At 45.2% G+C, this 22915-nt stretch overlaps 1 protein-coding gene across 3 annotated transcripts in view; it reads left to right on the top strand.

The window, feature by feature from the left end:
* Positions 1–22915, top strand: part of LONP1 (lon peptidase 1, mitochondrial) — a 104558-nt gene that overhangs the window by 37819 nt on the left and 43824 nt on the right. For all 3 annotated transcript variants that reach the window (XM_068233733.1, XM_068233732.1, XM_068233734.1), the window contains exons 7-8: positions 12028–12111; positions 14521–14741. In XM_068233733.1, the coding sequence (XP_068089834.1) occupies positions 12028–12111; positions 14521–14741 (305 nt within the window). The remainder of the gene's footprint in view (positions 1–12027; positions 12112–14520; positions 14742–22915) is intronic.

The raw sequence follows: 22915 nt of genomic DNA on the forward strand, positions 1-22915 counted from the left end.
CAAAATATCACTATTGACGGGCAGGACCACAGGCAATGAAACAAATCAGCGTTCTGCAGGGAACACTTGGGACACCTTGGTGAGTAGTGCGCAGGGGGTGACTGATATTTTATGTTAAAGGCATATTTTGCCCTATGGATCAGTTTGAGCTGTGATTCCCTCCAGTTTTCCCCTGGAACCAGTTTATGTACTACCCTGTAACCCTCTATAATTTTCGCTTCTATGTTCTCAACTGGGAGGTCTTTCTTCCACTTGGAGAAGTTGTGATGAGCTTTGTTCTCTATATCTATCTCCTGTAATTTGGCATGTATTTCGGATAGTGACAGTCGAGATCGATGGGGGGATATAAAATTATCGAAAGGGTCCAAGGTTGCTATAGCCTGAATGTCCTTGATTTTACTATGGACATATGACTGTAGTTGGCCGTAGTATAAGAAATGGCCTCTTGGCATTCCATATTTTGCTCTAATCTCTAAAAACGTCAAGAGTCTCCCCCTGCGCAAATCACACATCTGTCCAAGATTTTCAATCCCCTTATCCAACCAGGACAGAAATCCCCCATGAGCAAGACTGGCTGCGAAGCCTGGAAGGCCCCACAGTGGCATGTATTTAGAAATTTGTTGAGGTGCTGCGTAAATTTTCCTGAGAGCTCTCCAGGTCATAACCGTGTCTTTTATAACCCTGCTGTTTTTGAGCTTAGGGGGCATGTCTTTTTGGGGGGTGTGTAGTAAACCAATCAAGGACCATGGCTCAGAAAAGGATGCCTCGAGGGAGTAGTTTGAGTACAGACTAGATTTATTTATCCAGTCTCTCACATGTCTGGTCAAACAGGCCAGGTTATATCGGCGGATATCTGGTATCGCCAAACCTCCCCACATTTTAGGAAGTGTCAGCTTGGTGAGGGCTATTCTTGATTTTTTACCCCTCCACAGAAATCTAGTAAAGGCCCTGTTTAACCACCCTGGCGTTCTGATTAAATCGCCAGGGTGGCTGCGGGAGGGTTTTTTTTAAATAAAAAAAAAACTATTTCATGCAGCCAACTGAAAGTTGGCTGCATGAAAGCCCACTAGAGGGCGCTCCGGAGGCGATCTTCCGATCGCCTCCGGCGCCCAGAATAAACAAGGAAGGCCGCAATGAGCGGCCTTCCTTATTTTGCTTACATCGTCGCCATAGCGACGAGCGGAGTGACGTCATCGACGTCAGCCGACGTCCTGACGTCAGCCGCCTCCGATCCAGCCCTTAGCGCTGGCCGGAACTTTTTGTTCCGGCTACGCTGGGCTCAGGCGGCTGGGGGGACCCTCTTTCGCCGCTGCTCGCGGCGAATCGCCGCAGAGCGGCGGCGATCAGGCAGCACACGCGGCTGGCAAAGTGCCGGCTGCGTGTGCTGCTTTTTATTTCATCAGAATCGGCCCAGCAGGGCCTGAGCGGCAGCCTCTGGCGGTGTTGGACGAGCTGAGCTCGTCCAGACCGCTCAGCAGGTTAATTCTTGTATATCTTTGTGCCTCAATAGCAAGGGGATGGTCTGCAAAGGGTAGAGCAGTCTACCAAACGAGACTGACTTAATTAGAGCCGCCCTTCCTGATAGATTAATTGGCAAGTTTTCCCAGCTAGCTAATTGGCGTATTAGGTCCTTGATTAGTGGACCATAATTAAGAGAGTAAAGCATATTTGAGTCTTTGTGTATTTTTATACCCAGGTAAGTGACCACCGAGCTGACTTTGACTGGAATGTGCGTCTTAGTATGTCTATGAGCGCACGGGGATAGATATAATAGTTCAGACTTAGCTACATTTACCTTAAAGCCACTGAATGACCCAACCTCATTGATCACTTCAAATACTTTATCCAGCTGGGTTTCTGGATCGTCTAAAAATAGCAAAATGTCATCAGCGAACATGGCTTGAGATATCGTTTCTTCCCCTATTTTTATCCCCTTTATCTTTCCATCCAGCATCTGAGTTAAAGGTTCTAGTGCCAGATTGAATAACAAGGGGGACAAAGGGCAACCTTGCCTAGTGCCTTTTTGTAGTAAAAACTCCTCTGAGAGGAATCCCGGGGTATAAACTCTGGCTTTAGGATTAATATGCATCGCTCCGATCAGTTGTCTAAGTCCCCCCTGTATATTCATTTTGTCTAGTATTTTCTCCATCCAGCTCCAGCTGACATTATCGAAGGCCTTTTCGGCATCGATTAACAGAAGAGCATAAGCTTTGCACGACTTTGGGTAGGCTCTGACATGATCTTGGGCTATTAGTACCTTTCGGATATTGGCTATAGCGGAGCGGTTGCGGACAAAGCCTACCTGATTGGGACTCACAAGCTTGGGGAGTAGATCTGCCAGTCTATCGGCCATTATTTTCGAGAGGATCTTGAGATCCTGGTTAATTAGGGAAATAGGGCGATACGAACCTGGCTCCAAGGGATCTTTGCCTTGTTTTGGAATCAGTTTAATGTAAGCCATGTTCGCTGATGATGGGTATTGCCCTCCCCTAAGGATCTTATTAAACAAGGAAACGAGATATGGGGCTAGTTCCTGTTTCAAAATCTTGTAAAATTCAGGGGTGAGCCCATCTGGTCCCGGGGCTTTCCTATTTGACAAAGCTTTAATTGTGGCACATACGTCTTCCGAAGTTATGGGTGCATTTAAGGCCATTAATTCCTCCTCCGATAGAGAAGGGAGAGAAATGCTATCCAACCAGGGTGGGGTTGAAGATTGATGGGATTGCGTACTGGATTGTTCATATAATTTTTTATAGAATTTACCAAACAGAGAGTTTATAGATTTGGGGTCATTTAGGATCTGGCCAGACGGAGATCTGAGACCGGTAATCACCGTGCTCAAATGCGGAGGTTTCGACATTCTTGACAAGAGGTTTCCCATTTTATTCCCATATTTATAAAAGTATAAGTCTCTATATGATTTTAAATATCTCTCTCTAATTTTGTAATCGGTGTCTGATTTCTTTTTTGCTGCCATCCACTTCAGGCGTAATTCTGGGGTAGGATTGCTCAGAAAAGCTTTGTGGGCCGAGCGCAATTCCTCCATAGATGCTATATATGCTTCATGTGATTTTTTTTCTTTTTCCCTGCTACATAACTTATTATTCTCCCCCTGAGTGTCGGCTTGGCCGCTTCCCAAAATAAAAATATGTCTTTTATGTGTGAGGAGTTGTCCTCTTTATACTCCCACCACCACTGTAGCAATAATTGGGCAAAACTTTCATCTTCATATAAGTATGAAGGGAACCGCCAAATGATGTCTGTACCCTTGGGGATCAGTGTAGAGAATGTCAATTGTATGGGAGCGTGGTCAGGGATCACCAGGTCCAGAATCTCCGCCTGGAGTATCTGAGACATCACTGAAGGGGTGACAAGGAAATAATCCAGACGGGACCATACATCATGAGGTATAGAAAAGAAAGAGTATTCCTCGCTGTCTGGGTGCAACGCTCTCCAGCTATCACACAACCTTGTGGATGATATATAATCAGCTAGCATCTGGGATTTAGAAATGATGGACTTACTAGCAGGTGTTTTCCTAGATCTATCTTCTAATATATTTGCCATGGCGTTAAAGTCTCCCCCCTGAATTATTTTGATATCTCCCAGCAGTAGAATCTCCTGTCTGATCTCATCATAAAATCGCTTATCTTCCTCATTAGGTGCATATACATTAAACAATACTAAATCTTCACCAGCCAGGCCTAGCCTGATCCATAGCCACCGACCCTCCCCATCGCATTTGTGGTCAATGACCTGTCCCTGCAAGGATTTATGGAGTAAAGTTATCACCCCAGCTTTGCGTCCCTGAGCTGGAGAACCAAACACTTGTCCCGCCCAGGATTTAGACATAAATTTAAATTGATCTTGTGATAAATGGCACTCTTGAAGCATAGCTATATCAGATTTGAGCTTCTTAAGGTGGCGAAGCACTATAGAGCGCTTACCCGGGGATCTCAGCCCTTTAACATTCCATGAAGTTATCTTCAGTGACATAGGTATAGCGTGTCACGGATCAGGTTAGCTGGCTGGTTACATTTCACACTTACTATATGACATGGCAACTTATATTCACTTCCGAGATGACAGAGCCCTCCCAAACCCCCCCCCCCTTATCCCCCCCCACCCCTCCCCCCAAATGACTTGGAGCGTAACCGGGGAGCTAAACTGCTCCTAGAAACCCCCATAAATATCAACGGCTGAGTCAGTTGGGGATAGAAAAGGTAACTAAAAGTTAAAACGAAACAAAGGTAAACAAAAGCATAGCTACTTGACTCCACTTCTTCCCTGGACGTCTTCCTCCTTCGAGTGGCTCCAAGTCGGTGACCCATCCAGTGTTAAATCCTTAGCTGTGAGTAATAATAAGAAGCTTCATCTCTCATCAGATGCCGTAAAACCATAAAAGCGAGGCTCTGAAAACAAGGATTATCAAACTATAACTGTTAACACTGAGAGATGAGCTAATTTCAATGTGGCAGCGCCCCCTGCCGGCCGATTATATGCAGTGTAAAGAGGGAAACTTTGATTTTCAATCTGGCTCAGTGCTGTTTCTTCGTAGAAATGTGAGGGCCTCAGCTACTGAGTGGAAAACATGTGTTTCATCTGCATCATCTGTGATTCTCATTATTGCAGGATATTGCAGCACAAATTTCCACTTTTTTTCAATGCATAATGCACAAGCTGGGTTGAATGCCTGACGCTTCTTAGATACTTCAGCTGAGTAGTCATTAAAGATTCGAATCTGCGTATTTTGATGCTCCAGCGGGTGATCTAAGTCTCTATATGCCCGCAGTAGCTCATTTTTCTCTGCGAAATCTAAATATCTGGCTAGGACCAGGCGCGGGGGGCGTTTATCAGAAGGGGGTCGCGGGGGACCCACTCTGTGGGCTCGTTCCACCTTGCAGCCTCTCTTGAACCCCAGCATCTTGGGGAGTGTGGACGCACTGAAGTCCCGCAAGGCTTGAGTAGTCATAGTTTCAGGAAGGCCCACCACCCTTAGGTTATTGCGCCGTGATCTGTTTTCTAGGTCTTGCAGCTTTTCTTGCATTAATTTATGCTCAGCTCTCATTTTTTTATCCTCTTTTGCTTCTTTGACCCTTTCGTCTTCTATCTTTTGTATGCGTTCCTCTGCCTGATCTAGGCGTTGGTCATGAGCCTGGACTTTAAATTTTATTTCCTTAAGTGAATGATCTATGGCGGCCTGAATTGCTGATTGTAACTCGGGTGCCAGCTTCTCTACTACTGCCGCGGCCAGGATCTGGTAATCTATGCCCCCACTCCCTCCTTCACCTGGATTTGAAGTGTAGGTGTCCTGGGAGAGGGCTCCCGCTGGTGAGCAGGGATGATCTGGCTCTCGCGCCGCGGCTTGTGGCTGTGGAGAAGAAGGTGCGGCGGCCATATTGGGCACGGCTTCCTCCGCGCTGGATGATTGTTTCGCCGTGGACCGCGTCAGATACCGGTCCATGAGGCAGGCGATTGGCGTCCGCGGGGTCTGGCCGTCTCGATCGGCAAGTGGCAGCGAGCGGGGGCGCTTTTGGTGGTCTGCGGATCACTGGAGGGAGACACGGCTAGCGGAGCTCTGCCTTCAACCTCCTTCCATCCAGGCGCCGGAACCGGAAGTTCATTTTTTGTATTTTAATAGGAAAAAGAGGGGAAGAAAATAGAAAAAATGAATTTCTCAGATTTACCAGTTCCAGTTTAAAAATAAAAAGTGCTGTTTATCACAAAACTTAAATTACGTTCCTGTCATAATTTATGGGGAAGTTAGTTCATTCTGAAACAATGCTACAGTATGTATTTTTCACTATGAACTGAAAAAATAAAAGTATTTTTAATGGTAAAAATCAATCTTAATGGCTCATGGGAACATGTATTCGCTTTCACCAATTAGTGCTGCAGCTGATAGTGCCAGAGGTTTTGCACAAGAGCATACCCAATCATGCACAGCTGTGCTTCAGCTACACGACTTATATCTACGTCCTCGTGGCTTAGATGAAGTCAGAGGATGTAGATATACTGTAGTGGTGGAAAACGTGTTTAATAAAATAACCTTTAAAGCCAATGGGTACTGGTAAAAAAAAGAAAAAATCATATACTCACCTAAGGAGAGGGAAGGCTCGGTCCTAATGAGCCTTCCCTCTCCTCTCCCGGTGCCCTCGGTGCTGCACTGGCTCACCCATTCGTGTCCGCCGCAGGGACTTCAGAGGTCTTCGGGAGCACTCGGGCTTCCGAAGACGGGCCGCTCCATACGCGCGAGCGCGTCATAGAGGGCGCTCGGGCATGCGTAGTATGGAGCGGCCGCGTCATCGGGAGCCCGAATGCTCCCGAAGGCTTCCGAAAGCTCCCTTCGGCATGTGGAAGTGGCAGTATTTGACCGAACTGGTCGAATACTGCCATGGGGGATCCTGCGCGGGACCGGGCACCGGGAGAGGAGAGGGAAGGCTCATTAGGACCGAGCCTTCCCTCTCCTTAGGTGAGTATCTGACTTTTTCTTTTTTTTACCGGTAAACATTCACTTTAAGCACATTTTACAACCAAAATAATCACTCAAAGTAAGTTGTTTCTGATTACCGCATTTTTTTGGACTATATGATGCTCCTGACCATAAGATGCACAATACTAAACCTGGTGCATCCATGGTACAGGGGCGTCTTGTGGGGGTCGGTCTCTCCCTCTCTCTCTCTCTCTCTCTCCCTCTCTCTCTCTCTCTCTCTCTCTCTCTCTCTCTCTCTCGTCGGAAGATTTTTGTACCGACTCCACAGCCCTGCATGACGGCAGCAGATCTAGGCTGTGTATGTTGGCTGGTATGTGGTGGTGGAACTGGTGAGCTTGCTGCAGGATGCCAACAAGGTCCACACTGTACATGTGGAATGGTGGTTACAGTAAATGGACTTGAACAGGACAGAAGGAAAACATAAAGAAATGCACCCTGTATGTATTTAGAGTTTAGCCTGCCTAATTCCCCCTAATCACAAGTTGTAATATGATCTCTCCCTGGGTCAGCTGACTGCCATGGCAGATACGCTCATTAGAAAGCACAGGATGTTAACAATATGTCTGCTTCCATGAAATCAGGAAGTAGAAACACTGCAGAGTTTTGTATCGGCTACAACAAAGAAATGTCGGCTACAACAAAGTGCAAATATTTGAATCAGCTACAACAAAGAAATGTATTTTCTTATAGGTTATTATGCTGTGGTGTATCTTTTAGAGCAGAGTGGTAATTCTGAGTTAAAGTCCGCTTGAGACAACTGAGCTTGTTTTCAACTGTTCAGCGCTGAGCTCAGATGTAGTGGGGATGCACAAGGAGCCAAGGAGAGAGGAAGCAAGGAAATGACACTGCCCAAAGGCTGCAGGCATAGAGCAATAGGATTTATGGCAACAAGCTGAGTGACCCAGAGCCGTCTCAGCTGAAGTGTCTGCTTTTCAGACATTGGAGGAAAAGGAGGTGAAGCATGACCAGACATAAAGCAAAGACCAGCAGTGCGACAGCGGTGAGTGACATGCAGCCCTCGCTGCTTCAAACAGCCCTCTGATACTTGTGTCCAACCACAGAGAGAGAGAGAGAGAGAGAGGCTGAGACGGCTCTGGATCAGCCCCTGTTGCCACGAGTCCTGTGCTCTCTGCCCACAGCCTTTGGACAATTCCCTGCCTCGTCTCTCACAGTGGAAGTGGGGGGTTAGTGACATGCAGCGATTCAGCACATCTGTGAGGTGCGCACTTTGAGGAAGAGCTTGTAATTTTAAAATGCTTTTATTTGACTGGACCCGATGGTCTCGGAGGCGGGACCATAGCTCTGTCATTGGGCCAATCACATGTAACATAGATAAGGCGAAAAAGCTTTGTGAATCATGCCCAATGTGGGATGTCACCCAGGAGAAACACAGAACAAGTGAATTTCATGTGGGCCAAGCACTCGAGTAGCGGTGTTGTCATTTTTAGTCTACAGATTTACAAAAAGGCTTCTCAGGTTTAAAGCCATGGAAGATCAGGCACAAAGCCAGATTCATTTATGTGCGCTAGCGCCCGAAGCCCAAGAATAAGCCTATGTGCCAGAAGCTTGGCTAAAATCTTTGCAGAAGACTGCAGGAGGGAAATGGGGCGACAAACTTCTCACCGTACTGGCGACTTATCTGGATTTAAAATATGGGAAATGGCAGCTTCTCACATCATAATAGGAAACTTGCCCCAGGAAAGGCAGATATAGCATCCAGCATTGACACACAGGGGCTCATCTAGTTTTAGAGACTGAGCTATCCCAGAAAAAAAATTGTAGCAGATCATTGAAACGGTTAAACGGCACCTTGTCCTGCCATTCAGCTTGAAATCCACTTCCAGACTGGAGATAACAGTATCTTTGTTTGCATTACAATGTTACATTTATGTGTAAAAAAATGAAAACAGAGAAGCTCTCTGTGCTTTAACCACTTCCGGATTCTCGGAGCGTATATACACGCCCCTGAATCCTGAAGTGTATTCCATGGAAACGTCCCATGTCAGTTCCCGGAGGGTGTCTCCGTGAACACCCTGCGAGCCGATCGGCGGCTCGCAGGGTAAATGTAAACACACGGGGAAGACCTTCCCCGGTGTTTACATGTATACGGCGCTGCTGCGCAGCAGCGCCGTAGAGGAGATCGGTGATCCCCGGCCTCTGATTGGCCGGGGATCACCGGCATCTGATAGGCTAAAGCCTATCCCATCAGGCGCAGGACGGAAATCCGTCCTGCGCCGCTCACAGGGGGAGGGAGAGGGAGGGAAGGGGAAGGAGGCCAGGAAGCGCTGCGGAGGGGGGCTTTGAAGAGCCCCCCCGCAAGCGCAAGCAGCCGGCGGCGATCAGACCCCCCCAGCAGGACATCCCCCTAGTGGGGAAAAAAGGGGGGGGAAGTCTGATCGGCCTGGCTGCAACCTGATCTGTGCTGTGGGCTGGAGAGCCCACGCAGCACAGATCAGCACAAAATAGCGTGGTAGGGAAGTGGTTAAGCATACATACAGTTCAGAACAGCTCAGTAGAAGATTTTAATATATAATAAAAAGCAGCTGGAATAAATCGCAATGGCAGCTTTCAGGGCATAAGCTACACTTTGGAAACTTGTAATTTGTAGATAGACAATAATACTTGTGCACAAAAACAAATATAACTATGCGTAATAAGTAGGAAAACACCTTTTTATTGAATGTTGTGTCAGAGTTTCAGACCACTTTGACTCTTAAATGTGTCACTGTGACTTACAGTATTGATGGAATAAGGAATCCTCTTCAATTCACTATTTATATTTTTGTCTTATCACTGATATAAACTTTAATGACACATACTGAAAGCTCAGTTGCTTGAGATGACTTTGCAGGGTGTGGTCTAAGTCAGAAGATGTGCATTTCTCCATTATGCACAATTGTAATGCAAAGCTAAGGAACCTAGACGTTATAAGTGCATACTAGATTTTTTATTATTATTATTATTATTATTATTATTCTTGAGTTTGTGTGCATACATATGTGCGTATGTGTTGGATAGATTTGTTAGATCAATTAACCTTTTTTAAAGTGTACTAAAGCTAAAATATAAAAAAAAAAATAAAATAAAAAAAAAAAGATTTATACATACTTGGGGCTTCCCCCAGCCCCATTCGCACGGATCGCTCCCACACCCGCCATTCTCCGCTGTCTGCAGCTTCGGGAACGGAGTTCCGTCACTGCCGTCAGTCGGCTCCAGTCTACGCACAAGTGCGCCCTCTACGTATCTCTCCAGCGGCTGTTTTTTGTTTATATTTCAGCTCTGAGTCTCTTTTTTTTAATTCATTTTTTTTCTATAGCAAAGCTATGCAATTCAGAAAGTATTTATTTGAAGATTGATGATTTTCAAAGTAGACCTTAACCATTTCCGCCGCCCGGACAAGAAGCTCACGTCCGGGCGGCAGCTCTGCAGCGCTCCCGCGGTTGGGCGCGCTCCCGCCCGCGATCGCGGGCGCGCCCTCACAACCCCGCTGTGCCGCCCGGTAGCCCTGGGATCAGTGAAAGGGAACATGGTTCCCGATCACCGATCCCTTTCCCCCGCAGAAAAACCGAAGCGCTCACCTGTGAGGCTTCAGTTCTTCTGCCCGGAGAGAGTTCCGCATCGCCCTTGTACTTCCGCTTAGCAGGAAGTACAAGGATGGGAAAAAAAAATGAAGGTGGCCATCTTGTGGCCAAATAGTAAAACTACAGCTACACATATTTTACATCACAATTTACACAGATAACATTAAAAATTAACTGTTTATGCCCCACACCAAAATATTCCCCAAATAAAAATTTTAATGGAAAAAAAACAAAAACATTACAATAAAAAAAAAAAGACATAAATAGTTACCAAAGGGTCTGAACTTTTTAAATATGCATTTGAAGGGGGTATACTACAAACATTTTTTAAATTATAAGCTTGTAAATAGCGATGAACGGAAACAATGCACCTTTATTTCCAAATAAAATATTGTCGCCATACATTGTGATAGGGACAAAATTTAAATGGTATAATACCCGAGACATACGAGCAAATAAAATACATAGGTTTTAATTATGGTAGCGTGGATTATTTTAAAGCTATAAAGGCCGAAAACTGAGAAATAATGAATTTTTTCCATTTTTTTCTTATTAATCCTGTTAAAATGCATTTACGGTAAAGTGGCTCTTAGCAAAATTTACCACCCACAGAAAGCCTAATTAGTGGCGGAAAAAACAAGATATAGATCAATAAATTGTGATAAGTAGTGATAAAGTTATTAGCGAATGAATGGGAGGTGAAAATTGCTCCGATGCATAAGGTGAAAAATCCCCGCGGGCTGAAATGGTTAAAGGACACCAGAAGTTAAAATAAACGAATGCAATAAACAATTGAATTTATCTTCCTTCTCCTAAAAATGAATTTTTAAGATATTCCACGGTTTTATTTTATGTTTAAATCTACTTTTTAAGCTTTAACTGTTTTTATTGTTTTGCTCAATGACACATTCATTAAGGTATGCCAGAGGCAAAATCTATAAACTATTGCCCATTTTTATCTCTTTCCTGCTGTCAGAAGCCATTTTCTGCTAGGAAAGTGGTTTATAGTTGGAATTTCTTATCAGTGAGGGTCACACAGTAAGTCACTTCCTGTCTGAGTCAGGACTGAGTCAGCCACTTAAGGTGCGTACACACGCTCTATTTTCAGGAACGACGGGACCGCCTGTCCCTCCCGCTGGGCGGGCGTTCTAGCGATAGTAGAGCGTGTGTACAGTCTGTCTGTAGACTGATAAGGCTGTTTCTGAGCGATCCGCTGAGCTCTACTATCGCTGGAACGCCCGCCCAGCGGGAGGGTCTGACGGACCCGTCGTTCCTGAAAATAGAGCATGTGTATGCACCTTTACATACCTGATATTTAACTCTTTCAGGCAGAGAAAGAAAAAAAGGAACACAACATAGTTAGTTAGTTATTTGTGTGCTAGTCACTGTACATATACAGTGTCTATCTCATACCCATGTCTATCTAATCATGTCACATGTCACTTCGGGTATACCTTAAGCTCTCTTGTCAGTGTAAAAACTTGGTTTTTAGACCACTACAAAGGAAATACGTAATTTACAGTGTAATTTACTCTGGAGTAAATGTACACCTTCTACCCTATATGTATCTGTATGCATGCATTTGCAGTTCTAAGGTCTTCTGTCGTCGTAGTGGTGGTCCTTTTAATGTGTTTCATCTGGCCTAAGTCCCCACTCACTACATATACACCAGCATATATATTTGGACAAATAAGTTTGCACTTAAAAGGATGCTGCACCAAAGCCATGAACTCACACATGTCTGACACATGGCACACACGTGTCTGTGTGCACCACACCACAAATAAAAGATGGTGATCTTCAGCATGCATGCCACCACCAGGATCACAAGGGCAAAACAATTCATGGAAATGAAAAGTCCAGTGAAATGCAGGCCATATGAGTTCAACTTGCTTATAATAAATGTTTTCCTATTTGGCACCCTTTGATGTTTAATTTTTTTCTCCTTTACAGATCCCAAAACGTTTGTACAAATCTCTTTCATTGTTAAAGAAAGAATATGAATTGAGTAAACTTCAACAGAGATTAGGAAGAGAGGTAATTCTGTTAATTATAGTGAAATGTATGTTCTCTTGTTACTCTTGTTCTGATGGAAAGTTTGATGCCCATATATTAACCAACCACTTCTAATCCCTCATAAAGATGGTTAAATAATATGGTCCTGTTCTTCCAGCTGAGTGAGATAGGCAAAGTAAAGAGATGCTGTAACATAAATAACAGTTTGTACTGCTACTAGGGCAGCATACTTCCTCTAGTAGCAAAGTAATTTATGATCCAGCTCTCTTAAAATGAGCCAGATTTAACTATTCTCCCTGGTTAGCGCTCTCGCCTGCTCAGTACACTACACACCACGTGCGAGTGATTGACAGTGGCGCTCATGCAGGAGCAGTGGTGTATCTAGGGAAGATGGTGCCCATGGCAAGCACTGAAATTGCACTTCTTTCGGCAATGGGGGGGGGGGGGGGGGGGGGGATGGCGTGACGCACTTGTTCCTGGACAAAAGGCTAAAAAAAAAATTGTAGACACCTAATCTGTTTTACAGCCAGGGTAGAGTATAGGGTAAACGCCTGGAAAACCGCTCTGATCTAGCGTTTTTTAGAGCGGTTTTCCACTTTCCTATACTATAACATTGAGGCAGAAATGCCTCAGAAATCTAAAAAAATGCTGCAGCCCCCGAGTTTGCGTTACTACTATGTTTTCAATGCCTATGTCTGTTCTTCAATGCATGTGTATTGCACTACTATGTTTTAATGCTGTTCTTGCACTATGCTCCATGCCGATGTGTACCACAAACCATTCCGGGTGTGGCATCTGCCGCACTTGGCGAAATAAATATGATTCTGATGCTGAAAAAGGATTTTCACAGCAAGAGTATATGTTAGGTAAATAAAGTAAAACATTTTTATTTTTTTTTAAGTAAAATGTATGTACTAGAGAAACATTTTTTGGGGTGCCTCCTATTACGCTACAGTTCCTGTCTTTGACCCTCGTTGCATTGTGGATAACATTTCCAACTGCCAAGCAAACAGTATTTCCCTTTGCGGAATGTTCGTTTCCTGAGAGTTCCATGCATAGAGATCATCTGGCAGGACTAAAGATGTCACCACCTGTGATAAATTTCATAATGTAAACCAGGGTGAGGAAATATTTTACAATTAGGAAATTCTAAAACTTTCATAAATCAATATTGTAAATAAATAAACCATTTTATTCATTTCTTTAAACTCTCTCCTCAACTTAGACCAGCAGATTAACTCCCTTTTGTATATCTTCAGTTAACCAGTTCGGCCTTTCTGGACGAACATACTCGTCCAGATATGCTCTGCTGCTGCCGCCGCGTGGTGTGCGCAATCAGGCGCGCTCCCGCCGCTAGCCCCCCGACCAGTGAATGGGAATATAATTCCCATTTCCTGATCTAAGTCCCCCGGAGAAATACCGACTCTTTCTATTCAGAGAGCGTGGTATTTCTGCCCCCAGGAAACTTCACCTTCCTATTTTTAGTTCCTGGATGCAAGATCGTTGGCATCCAGGACTTTTTTTGACTGTGGCCATCTTGTGGCCAAATAGTAAACTGCACCCAGATACATTTTTTTTATTAAACAATTAAATTATTTTACATGTAAAATTAGCTGTTTCCCTCCCACACCAAAAATTACTCAAATACATTTTTTTATTAAAAAAAAATACAATTAAAAAAAACAAAAACATAAATAGTTACCCAAGGGTCTGAACTTTTTAAATATGCATGTCAAGAGAGTATGTTATTATATTAAATTATAAGCTTATAAATAGTGATGGACGCAAATTGAAAAAATGCACCTTTACATCTAAATAAAATATCGGCGCCATAAATTGTGATAGGGACATCATTTAAACGGTGTAATAACCTGGACAGATGGGCAAATAAAATACATGTTTTAATTACGGTTGCGTATATTAATTTCAAACTATAATTGCCAAAAACTGAGAAATAATTAATTTTTTTTCATTTCTTTCTTAATCTTCCTGTTAAAATGTATTTAGAAAAAAATAATTCTTAGCAAAATGTGCTACCCAAACAAAGCATAATTAGTGGCGGAAAAAACAAAATACAGATCAATTAATTGTGATAAGTTGCAATAAAGTTATTGGCGAATGAATGGGAGGTGAACGTTGCTCGGATGCATGAGGTTTTCGACACTGTGGTGCTGAACCGGTAAAGTCATTCTGGTATTCCGATCCCCAGCTTGTCAACGCAAAGAAGCACAGACAGTAGTTCTAATGGTGCCATTATTGTGTAAAACAAATAAGGGGGGAGGGGGGGGGGAATGTACATAGAAGGGTATATTGTCTATAATATGTTCCTTACACATTTTACAATGGAAAAATAGTGCTATGGACTCTGTATTTTGTTAAATACCGTATATTTCTATCTTCTAATACAATTATGTCTTTATTGTCCTGCAGGTTGAGGAGAAGATCAAACAAACACACAGGAAGTATCTTCTACAAGAGCAATTAAAGATCATCAAGAAAGAGCTCGGCCTTGAGAAAGAAGACAAGGATGCAATTGAGGAGAAGTTTCGGGAGCGCTTAAAGGAACTCACAGTTCCTAAACATGTCATGGAGGTCATTGATGAAGAGCTTGGCAAACTGGGACTACTAGACAACCATTCCTCTGAATTCAGGTAAAATACAGATATAATTTGATACTGTACATCAGATTTTTTTTTTTTTTATCTTCACCAATCCTTAGAACCTAAAGCCTGGTAAAAATATACATATGTAGCTGGACTATTAACACATAATCTGACTACAGAGGGGTGTTTCTTTAAAAGATCACTGTATAAACATAGTTCTCAGTTCAACAACATATTCATGTCCATTGGAAGGGTTATTATAACCAAAGACTTAGCGCTTCCAAAATGTCTATGCCTATGAAATTCAAAAGTTTGCTTTCATAAAACAGAAAGGATTTGCAATTATTCAGTTTATATATATATATATATATATATATATATATATATATATATATATATATATATATATATATATATATATATATATATATATATATATATATATATATATATATATATATATAATTTATTGAAGAAGTAAGAATATTTCCAATTCTCATATCCATTCTAATACAACAGATCATCATATTATCTTCTCCAGTTTTCAAAAATTACATAATACAAAATAAACAAATCCCATAAAGAAAACCCACCCTCTACTCTCCCCAATCTTCAAATCCATAATCTCATAAAGAATCCAACATTATTAGACTTTTCTTTTTAAAAGATCCCCTCCACCAATTACCATCCAAAATACTTACAAAAGTAAAAAAAAAATATCTATTTTAATTTACAAGAAGCTCCTTCCTCTACATCTCCACCATATCTCCATACTCCTTAGTATCTTGAAATTCACTCCATTTTTCCCTATGTTACATTAAATGCTTCTAATCTATCCTGCTGCAAAGCAGTCTGATTCTCCATACTCTTCATCATATTAAAGAAACCCTGTACTGAAAAAAAGTTCCCCTGGGGGGTACTCACCTCAGTAGGGGGAACCCTCTGGACCCTATTGAGGCTTCCCCCGTCCTCCTGATGTGACAAATCTGACAGCCTGTTCAATATTTACCTTTCCAAACTCCAGCGGGGGCGCTGTTGTGGCTCTTCCCACGGAGATAGGCGAAAATAGCCGATCCCTGTCAGGTCCGCTCTACTGCGCAGGTGCGGGAGACTTGCGCCTGCGCAGTAGAGTGGCCCGACGGAGCCGGAGAGGTAAATATTTACATCGCTGCCGCTCCGGGAGGATTTTCGCCGCCGCTGTGGGACCGAGGACGACGGGGGAAGCCTCAATAGGATTCGGAGGCTTCCCCCACCCGAGGTGAGTAACCCCCAGGGGAGGTATTTTCATTACTGATTATCTTTAAACCTCTCAACCCATTCTTTCATAGTTGAACCCTGGCATCTCCACCTAACTGGGATTAAACTTTTAGCCGCAATCAGGAGCTGGGGAACAAAAGATCTCTTATATTTACCTATAGACATAGTTGTTCCATGCAGCAATACCTTTACTGGGTCCCAATCTATACAATCGTCCCATAATTTCCCAATGCAATCCAACACACCCTTCCGAACACCCGATATTACTGGGCAATCCCACACTAAATGCATTAGTCCCCTTTGCTCCACACCCCCTCCAGCATCTATCACTCACCCCCTGGAACATTATTGCCAATCTATCCGGTGTTCTATACCATCTTGTCAATAATTTAAAATTTTAATTTCCTTTATTCTAGAACTAACTGATGTAGCATGGGCCAAAATACATATTTTCCTTTTCAACCCATCATCTAAAGAGATGCCAGCGTCCTCCTCCCATCTACTTAAATATTTAGGAAATTCTCCCTCCCTCAATTTATTCAACTCTTTATATAAACATGTCAGATGTATGGGAGGAGCCTCCTTCACAAATTTCTCAAATTCTGATAATTCAGTACAAATGGAAAGATTTCTCCCCTTCTCTGCCAAAAAGTGTTTTGAGTATGCCTCCAAAAATCAAATGGAAATTGGCTATATTCCTCATACAACCGGATTAAAGTTTTAATTTCTCCATTATTCACAATATCTCTTAAGATTACACCTCCCCTTTCACCCCATGATCCCAAAAAAAACTAAAACCTTTCTTTACCTGGCAGAAAAAAGGAGAATCCCCCAAAGGAGTCATCAAGGAAATTCCTACAGACCAACCCCCCTTTTTTATTAACAACATCCCACACCATAATACATTTTTAATCCACAAGGGTGTCCATCTTGGTAGATCTCTAAATTTTCCCGGGAGCCAAAAAACTTTTGCCAGATCCAATCCAACCAATTCCTTTTCAATATCTAGCCACCTCTTTCCTCCACCTCCATACGTCCAATCGAAACCATTACACAAGCTCTAAAATAAAGCTTAAAGTGAACCTCCAGACTAAAAATCTACTCAGCAGAACTGAAAAGGCTTGGTGTTTCTTTAACCGTTTCATAGCATCAGAACTTTGTTTTTCTTACCAAAACATCATTTTTAGCTGAATTTTTAGCTAAGCTCCACCCATCAAAGAAAACTGCCCGGGCTTTTTTTCCCTGATGCTGTGCAGAGCGTAATGGGTTTTCCTATGTTGTTCATGTTGCCTAGCAACTGGGAGGGGTGATCAGGACACAGGACAGTTGGAACTGTCTCATGCTCCCTGTCAACTCCTTTCAACCAAAAAGATTGCTGCCATCATGAAATCAAACATTTGGCTGTTCTTTTAAAACAGTGGGGGTAAGAGATTATATTACCTATCTATTTTAATTAACATAACTAATGTAACTTAATACAGTATGTTTGTTTAGGCTGACGTTCCTCTTTAAGATCCGGAAGCCCTAACTAGAGATGTCACAAACCTCCGATTTTAGGTTCGCGAACACCGTTCGCGAACTTCCACGGAAGGTTCGGTTTGCGTAAAAGTTCGCGAACCGCAATAGACTTCAATGGGGAGGCGAACTTTGAAAAATAGAAAAAATTATGCTGGCTACAAAAGTGATGGAAAAGATGTTTCAAGGGGTCTAACACCTGGAGGGGGGCATGGCGGAGTGGAATACATGCCCAAAGTCCCGGGGAAAAATCTGGATTTGACGCAAAGCAGCGTTTTTAGGGCAGAAATCACATTGAATGCTAAATTGCAGGCCTAAAGTGCTTTAAAACATCTTGCATGGGTATACATCAATCAGGGAGTGTAATTAGAGTTCTGCTTCACACTGACACACCAAACTCACTGTGTAACGCACCGCAAACAGCTGTTTGCGTAGTGACGGCCGTGCTGGACTGGTGCGCACCGTGGCGAGAGTGTAGGCCGTGGCGGTTTTCAAGCCCATATGGTCGCCGGGCTGTGGTAGCTCAATGATAGAACAGTGACTGTCCAGCTGATCAAATTTGGTCTGACCACAATGAAGCAACGACCTTATTATCTTTTGTGTCCCACCCCCACCCGAAACACTCAAATAGCCGGCGGTCATTGCTTCATTGTGATACGCAAGCCCCTTCACCGCTGCAAGGTAATGATCACGAAGGGGGATGGGCACATGTACATGCCTTTTTGTTTTTTTGTTGCAGCCGCCCGCAGTGCAGCCAGAAAAGTTAGGCAGGCATGTACACGCACCAGAAAAATTAGTGTAGCGGCCTTAAAAATTCAGGAATCCGCCTAGAGTCCTGGACCCTGTTGGTGGTGGCGGAGAAGGCAAGTGGCCTGCAGGCAGAGATGCTGTGTGTGGGGACTGACTTAGTCTTCGGTCGTGCAGTAGCCCTCCGTGATCCATTTCTCATTCATTTTGATAAAGGTCAGGTACTAAACACTGTCGTGACTTAGGCGACTTCTCTTCTCAGTAACTATGCCTCCAGCTGCACTGAAGGTCCTTTCTGACAGGATGCTTGCGGCAGGGCAAGAGAGAAGTTGTATGGCAAATTGGGACAGCACTGGCCCCAGGGTAAGCCTGCGCAACCAGTAGTCCAAGGGTTCATCGTCGCTGCTCGCAGTGTCTACATCCACACTCCAGGCCAGTTAGCCGGCTACCTGCCGGTCCAGGCGTTGGTTAAGGGTGGATCCGAAAGGACTATGGCGAGGAGTTGGACTAAAGCATGTCCGCATGTCCAACATCACCCTGAGATCGCTGGAGCGTCCTGTCCTTGCCTGCTTGGACTTGGGGGGAGGAGGGTTACTGCCAGTGATACCTTGATTGCGTTGTGCAGCCACATCACCCTTAAACACATTGTAAAGCATCATCAACAGCTTGTTCTGCAAGTGCTGCATCCTTTCCGCCTTCTGTTGAGTTGGTAACAGGTCCGCCACTTTGTGCCTGTACCGAGGGTGTAGTACCGTGTCCACCCAGTACAGGTCATTCACCTTGAGTTTTTTGATACGGGGGTCCCTCAACAGGCTGGACAACATGAAAGAGGCCATCTGCACAAAGCTGGATGCAGACGTACTCTCCATCTCCTCTTGCTCTTCCTCAGTGACGGGACGCAACTCCTCTTCCTCCCCCCAGCCACGAACAATACCACGGGAACGTGGAGCAGCAGAAGCCCCCTGTGACTGCTGCCGCGGTTGTTCTTCTTCCGCCGCCTCTTCTTCCTCCACAGAAACGCCTTCCTCATCACCATCATCAGAGTCTGACTCCTCTCCTTCCCCACACTACTCCTCTTCTTCCTCCCCCCTCTGTGCTGCCGCAGGTGTTGTGGAAACATCGGGTTCGGATGTAAATCGCTCCTACGACTCCTGCTGCCGTAACTGTTCTCATTTACGCTCCTCCACAGCTGTATCCACCACTCTACGCATGGCGCGCTCCAGGAAGTAGGCGTAGGGGATCAAATCTGGTGAGTCGCGCTGAGGGCACTCACCAGTTTGGTCACCTCCTCAAAGGGCTCCATGACCCTGCATGCATTTCGCATCAGTGTCCAGTTGTTGGGCCACAACATCCCCATCCTCCCAGATTGTGTCCTTGTACTGTAATTAATTATACAGGTACTGGGTGATGGCTTTCTCCTGGTCTAGCAGGCGAAAGAACATCAGCAGGGTGGGATTCCAGCGAGTCGGGCTATCGCAAATCAGGCGTCTCACCGGCAAGTTGTTTCTACGCTGAATGTCCGCAAAGCGTGCCATGGCCGTGTAAGAGCGCCTGAAATGCCCACACAACTTCCTGGCCTGCTTCAGGACGTCCTCTAAGCCTGGGTACTTGGACACAAATCTTTGCACGACCAGATTCAGCACATGTGCCATGCAGGGTACGTGTGTCAGCTTTCCCAAATTCAACGCAGAAATGAGATTGCTGCCGTTGTCACACACCACGTTGCCGATCTCAAGCTTGTGCGGGGTCAGCCATTGCTCCACCTGTTTGTTAAGAGCAGCCAGGAGAGCTGCTCCAGTGTGACTCTCCGCTTTCAGGCAAGACATGTCTTACACTGCGTGACACCGTCGTACCTGGCATGCAGCATAGGCCCTGGGGTGCGGGGGCTGTGTAGCTGGAGAGGAGATCGTGGCACCAGCCAAGGAGGATGACGACAGCGAAGAGGTGGTAGCAGGCGGAGAGGAGGTGGCTGGAGGCATGCCTGCAAGCCGTGGAGGTGTGACAAGTCGGTCCGCTGCGCAGCCACGTACTCCCTGCTTGCTGCCATCGGTCACCAGGTTGACCCAATGGGCTGTGTATGTAATGTAGCGGCCCTGCCCGTGCTTTGCAGACCAGGCATCCGTGGTCAGGTGGACCCTTGACCCAACACTCTTCGCAATAGATGACACCACTTGCCTCTCAACTGCACGGTACAGTTTGGGTATGGCCTTTTGTGAAAAATAATTGCGGCCTGGTATCTTACACTGCGGTGTACCAATGGCCACAAACTTACGGAAAGCCTCCGATTCCACCAGCTTGTATGGTAATAGCTGGCGAGCTAATAGTTCCACCACGCCAGCTGTCAGACGTCGGGCAAGACAGTGACTGGCAGACATTTGCTTCTTACGCTCAAATACTTCCTTCATGGACAGCTGGGTTCTGCTGTGGGCAGAGGAGAAGGAACCGCTGAAGGGAAGAGGCGGTGTGGAGGAGGGTGGCTGTGAAGGTGCAAGGGAGAAAGCGAATGAGGACGATGCACCTGAAGGAGTAAGAGGAGAAGGAGGGTGGCTTGTCTTTTGGGTGCTGCTTTTCCTCAGGTGTTCTTGCCATAGCTGTTTGTGCCTTCTCTCCCAGGTGCCTTCGTAAGGCACTTGTCCCTACGTGAGAGTTGGCCTTTCCACGGCTCAATTTTTGCTGGCAGAGACAACAGATGGCTTTGCTCCGATCTGAGAGACACATGTTAAAAAATTTCCAAACCGCTGAGCCCCCCTGGGGTGATGGCGCAGCAGCTGACGTTGTAGGGCATGTTGGCTGGCTGGCCATAGCTGGCGATACATGGCGCCGGACACTGCCTCCAGCTGTTTCTGAGGATGAGCTCCCTCTGCTTCTATCATGGAGTAGTCTCCTCCTACTCCTCTCTGACTCCCCCTCTGAACTGTCCCACTGGTCATCTCCTCTACTGGGAACATACGTGGCATCCGTATAATCGTCGTCATAATCCTCCTGCCCAGCTTTGCTTTCCTCAGACACCTCATCATCTGCACCAACTTCAGGTGGTTCATCATCCCTCTCCTCACACGTTACGTCCATACTATCGCCACCTAACTCAGACGTATGAGGTGGTGTACCTGCGCCTTCTTCTTGTTGTTGCAGTAGTGGCTGGGAATCAGTGATTTCACCACCACCACCAAATAACTCCTGCGAAGTGTCAAATGCAATGTATGTGGTGCTTGTTGTAGCGCTGGTGGTTGCGGGAGATGAGGTATTCTGTGTTAGTTAAGCACGTCCTGATCTTGGGAAGTGATGGCACGTGCCTTTTTCTGAGCACTGTATTTTGGGCCAGGTCCGCACGAAATCACAGCAACACCACCTCGCACAGACCTGCCGGTGCCTGGTGGCCTTCCTCTGGGTCTGCCTCTACCTCTTCCTCTACCTGGTTTGTCCATTTTGTCCATCTCGGGGGGGGGGGGGGGGGGATGCTAGGTATATGCAGTGAGCTGGGTTCACTCAACACAACAGGTAGTTATATGCAGTGAGGTGGGTTCACTGAACAGTAAAGGTAGTTAGATGCAGTGAGGTGGGTTCACTGAACAGTAAAGGTACTTAGATGCAGTGAGGTGGGTTCACTCAACACAACAGGTAGTTAGATGCAGTGAGCTGGGTTCACTGAACAGTAAAGGTACTTAGATGCAGTGAGGTGGGTTCACTCAACACAACAGGTAGTTAGATGCAGTGAGGTGGGTTCACTGAACAGTAAAGGTACTTAGATGCAGTGAGGTGGGTTCACTCAACACAACAGGTAGTTAGGTGCAGTGAGGTGGGTTCACTGAACAGTAAAGTTACTTAGATGCAGTGAGGTGGGTTCACTCAACACAACAGGTAGTTAGGTGCAGTGAGGTGGGTTCACTGAACAGTAAAGGTACTTAGATGCAGTGAGGTGGGTTCACTCAACACAACAGGTAGTTAGGTGCAGTGAGGTGGGTTCACTGAACAGTAAAGGTACTTAGATGCAGTGAGGTGGGTTCACTCAACACAACAGGTAGTTAGATGCAGTGAGCTGGGTTCACTCAACACAAAGCTAGGTATATGCAGTGATGAGGTGGGTTAGGTAAACACAACAGGTACTGGGTATATGCAGTACTGAGAAGTACAATGTGCAGCTCCCTGTCACACACACAGGTAGTCACTGAATGTGCTGGGCTGCTGGCAGTGGCACACACACTATCAATTAGCAAGGCTGTGCATGCAACAAAAGTGCCAGTTTGACACACAGAAAAAAAAATATGTACAGGATGAGCTCTGAAAAGAGCTGTTGCTGGGTGCTATAAAAGCAATAATCAGCCAGGAGCAAGCTAAGCAGCCAATAACTTAACTAATCTGTCCCTAGAAGAACAAGTCTGCAGCAGCTGTCCCTAGTCTGTCTCTAGCAGGCACACGAGTGAGGCTAATGGCCGCCGGAGCCTGCCTTATATAAGGGGGGGGGGGGGGGGCACTCCAGGGCTTAGTGTAGCCTGAATGGCTACAATGTGCCTGCTGACTGTGATACAGAGGGTCAAAGTTGACCCTCATAGTGCATTATGGGGCGAATCGAACTTCCGCAAAAGTTCGCCTGGTGCAGGCGAACGCGAACCACCAAAGTTCGCCTGGAACCGTTCGCAGGCGAACCGTTCGCGACATCTCTAGCCCTAACCCCCCCTTTTCTTTAGGACGTACCAAAATCTCAT

Source organism: Hyperolius riggenbachi, chromosome 1 (genome assembly GCF_040937935.1).
Source record: "Hyperolius riggenbachi isolate aHypRig1 chromosome 1, aHypRig1.pri, whole genome shotgun sequence".
Classification (NCBI taxonomy): Eukaryota; Metazoa; Chordata; class Amphibia; order Anura; family Hyperoliidae; genus Hyperolius; species Hyperolius riggenbachi.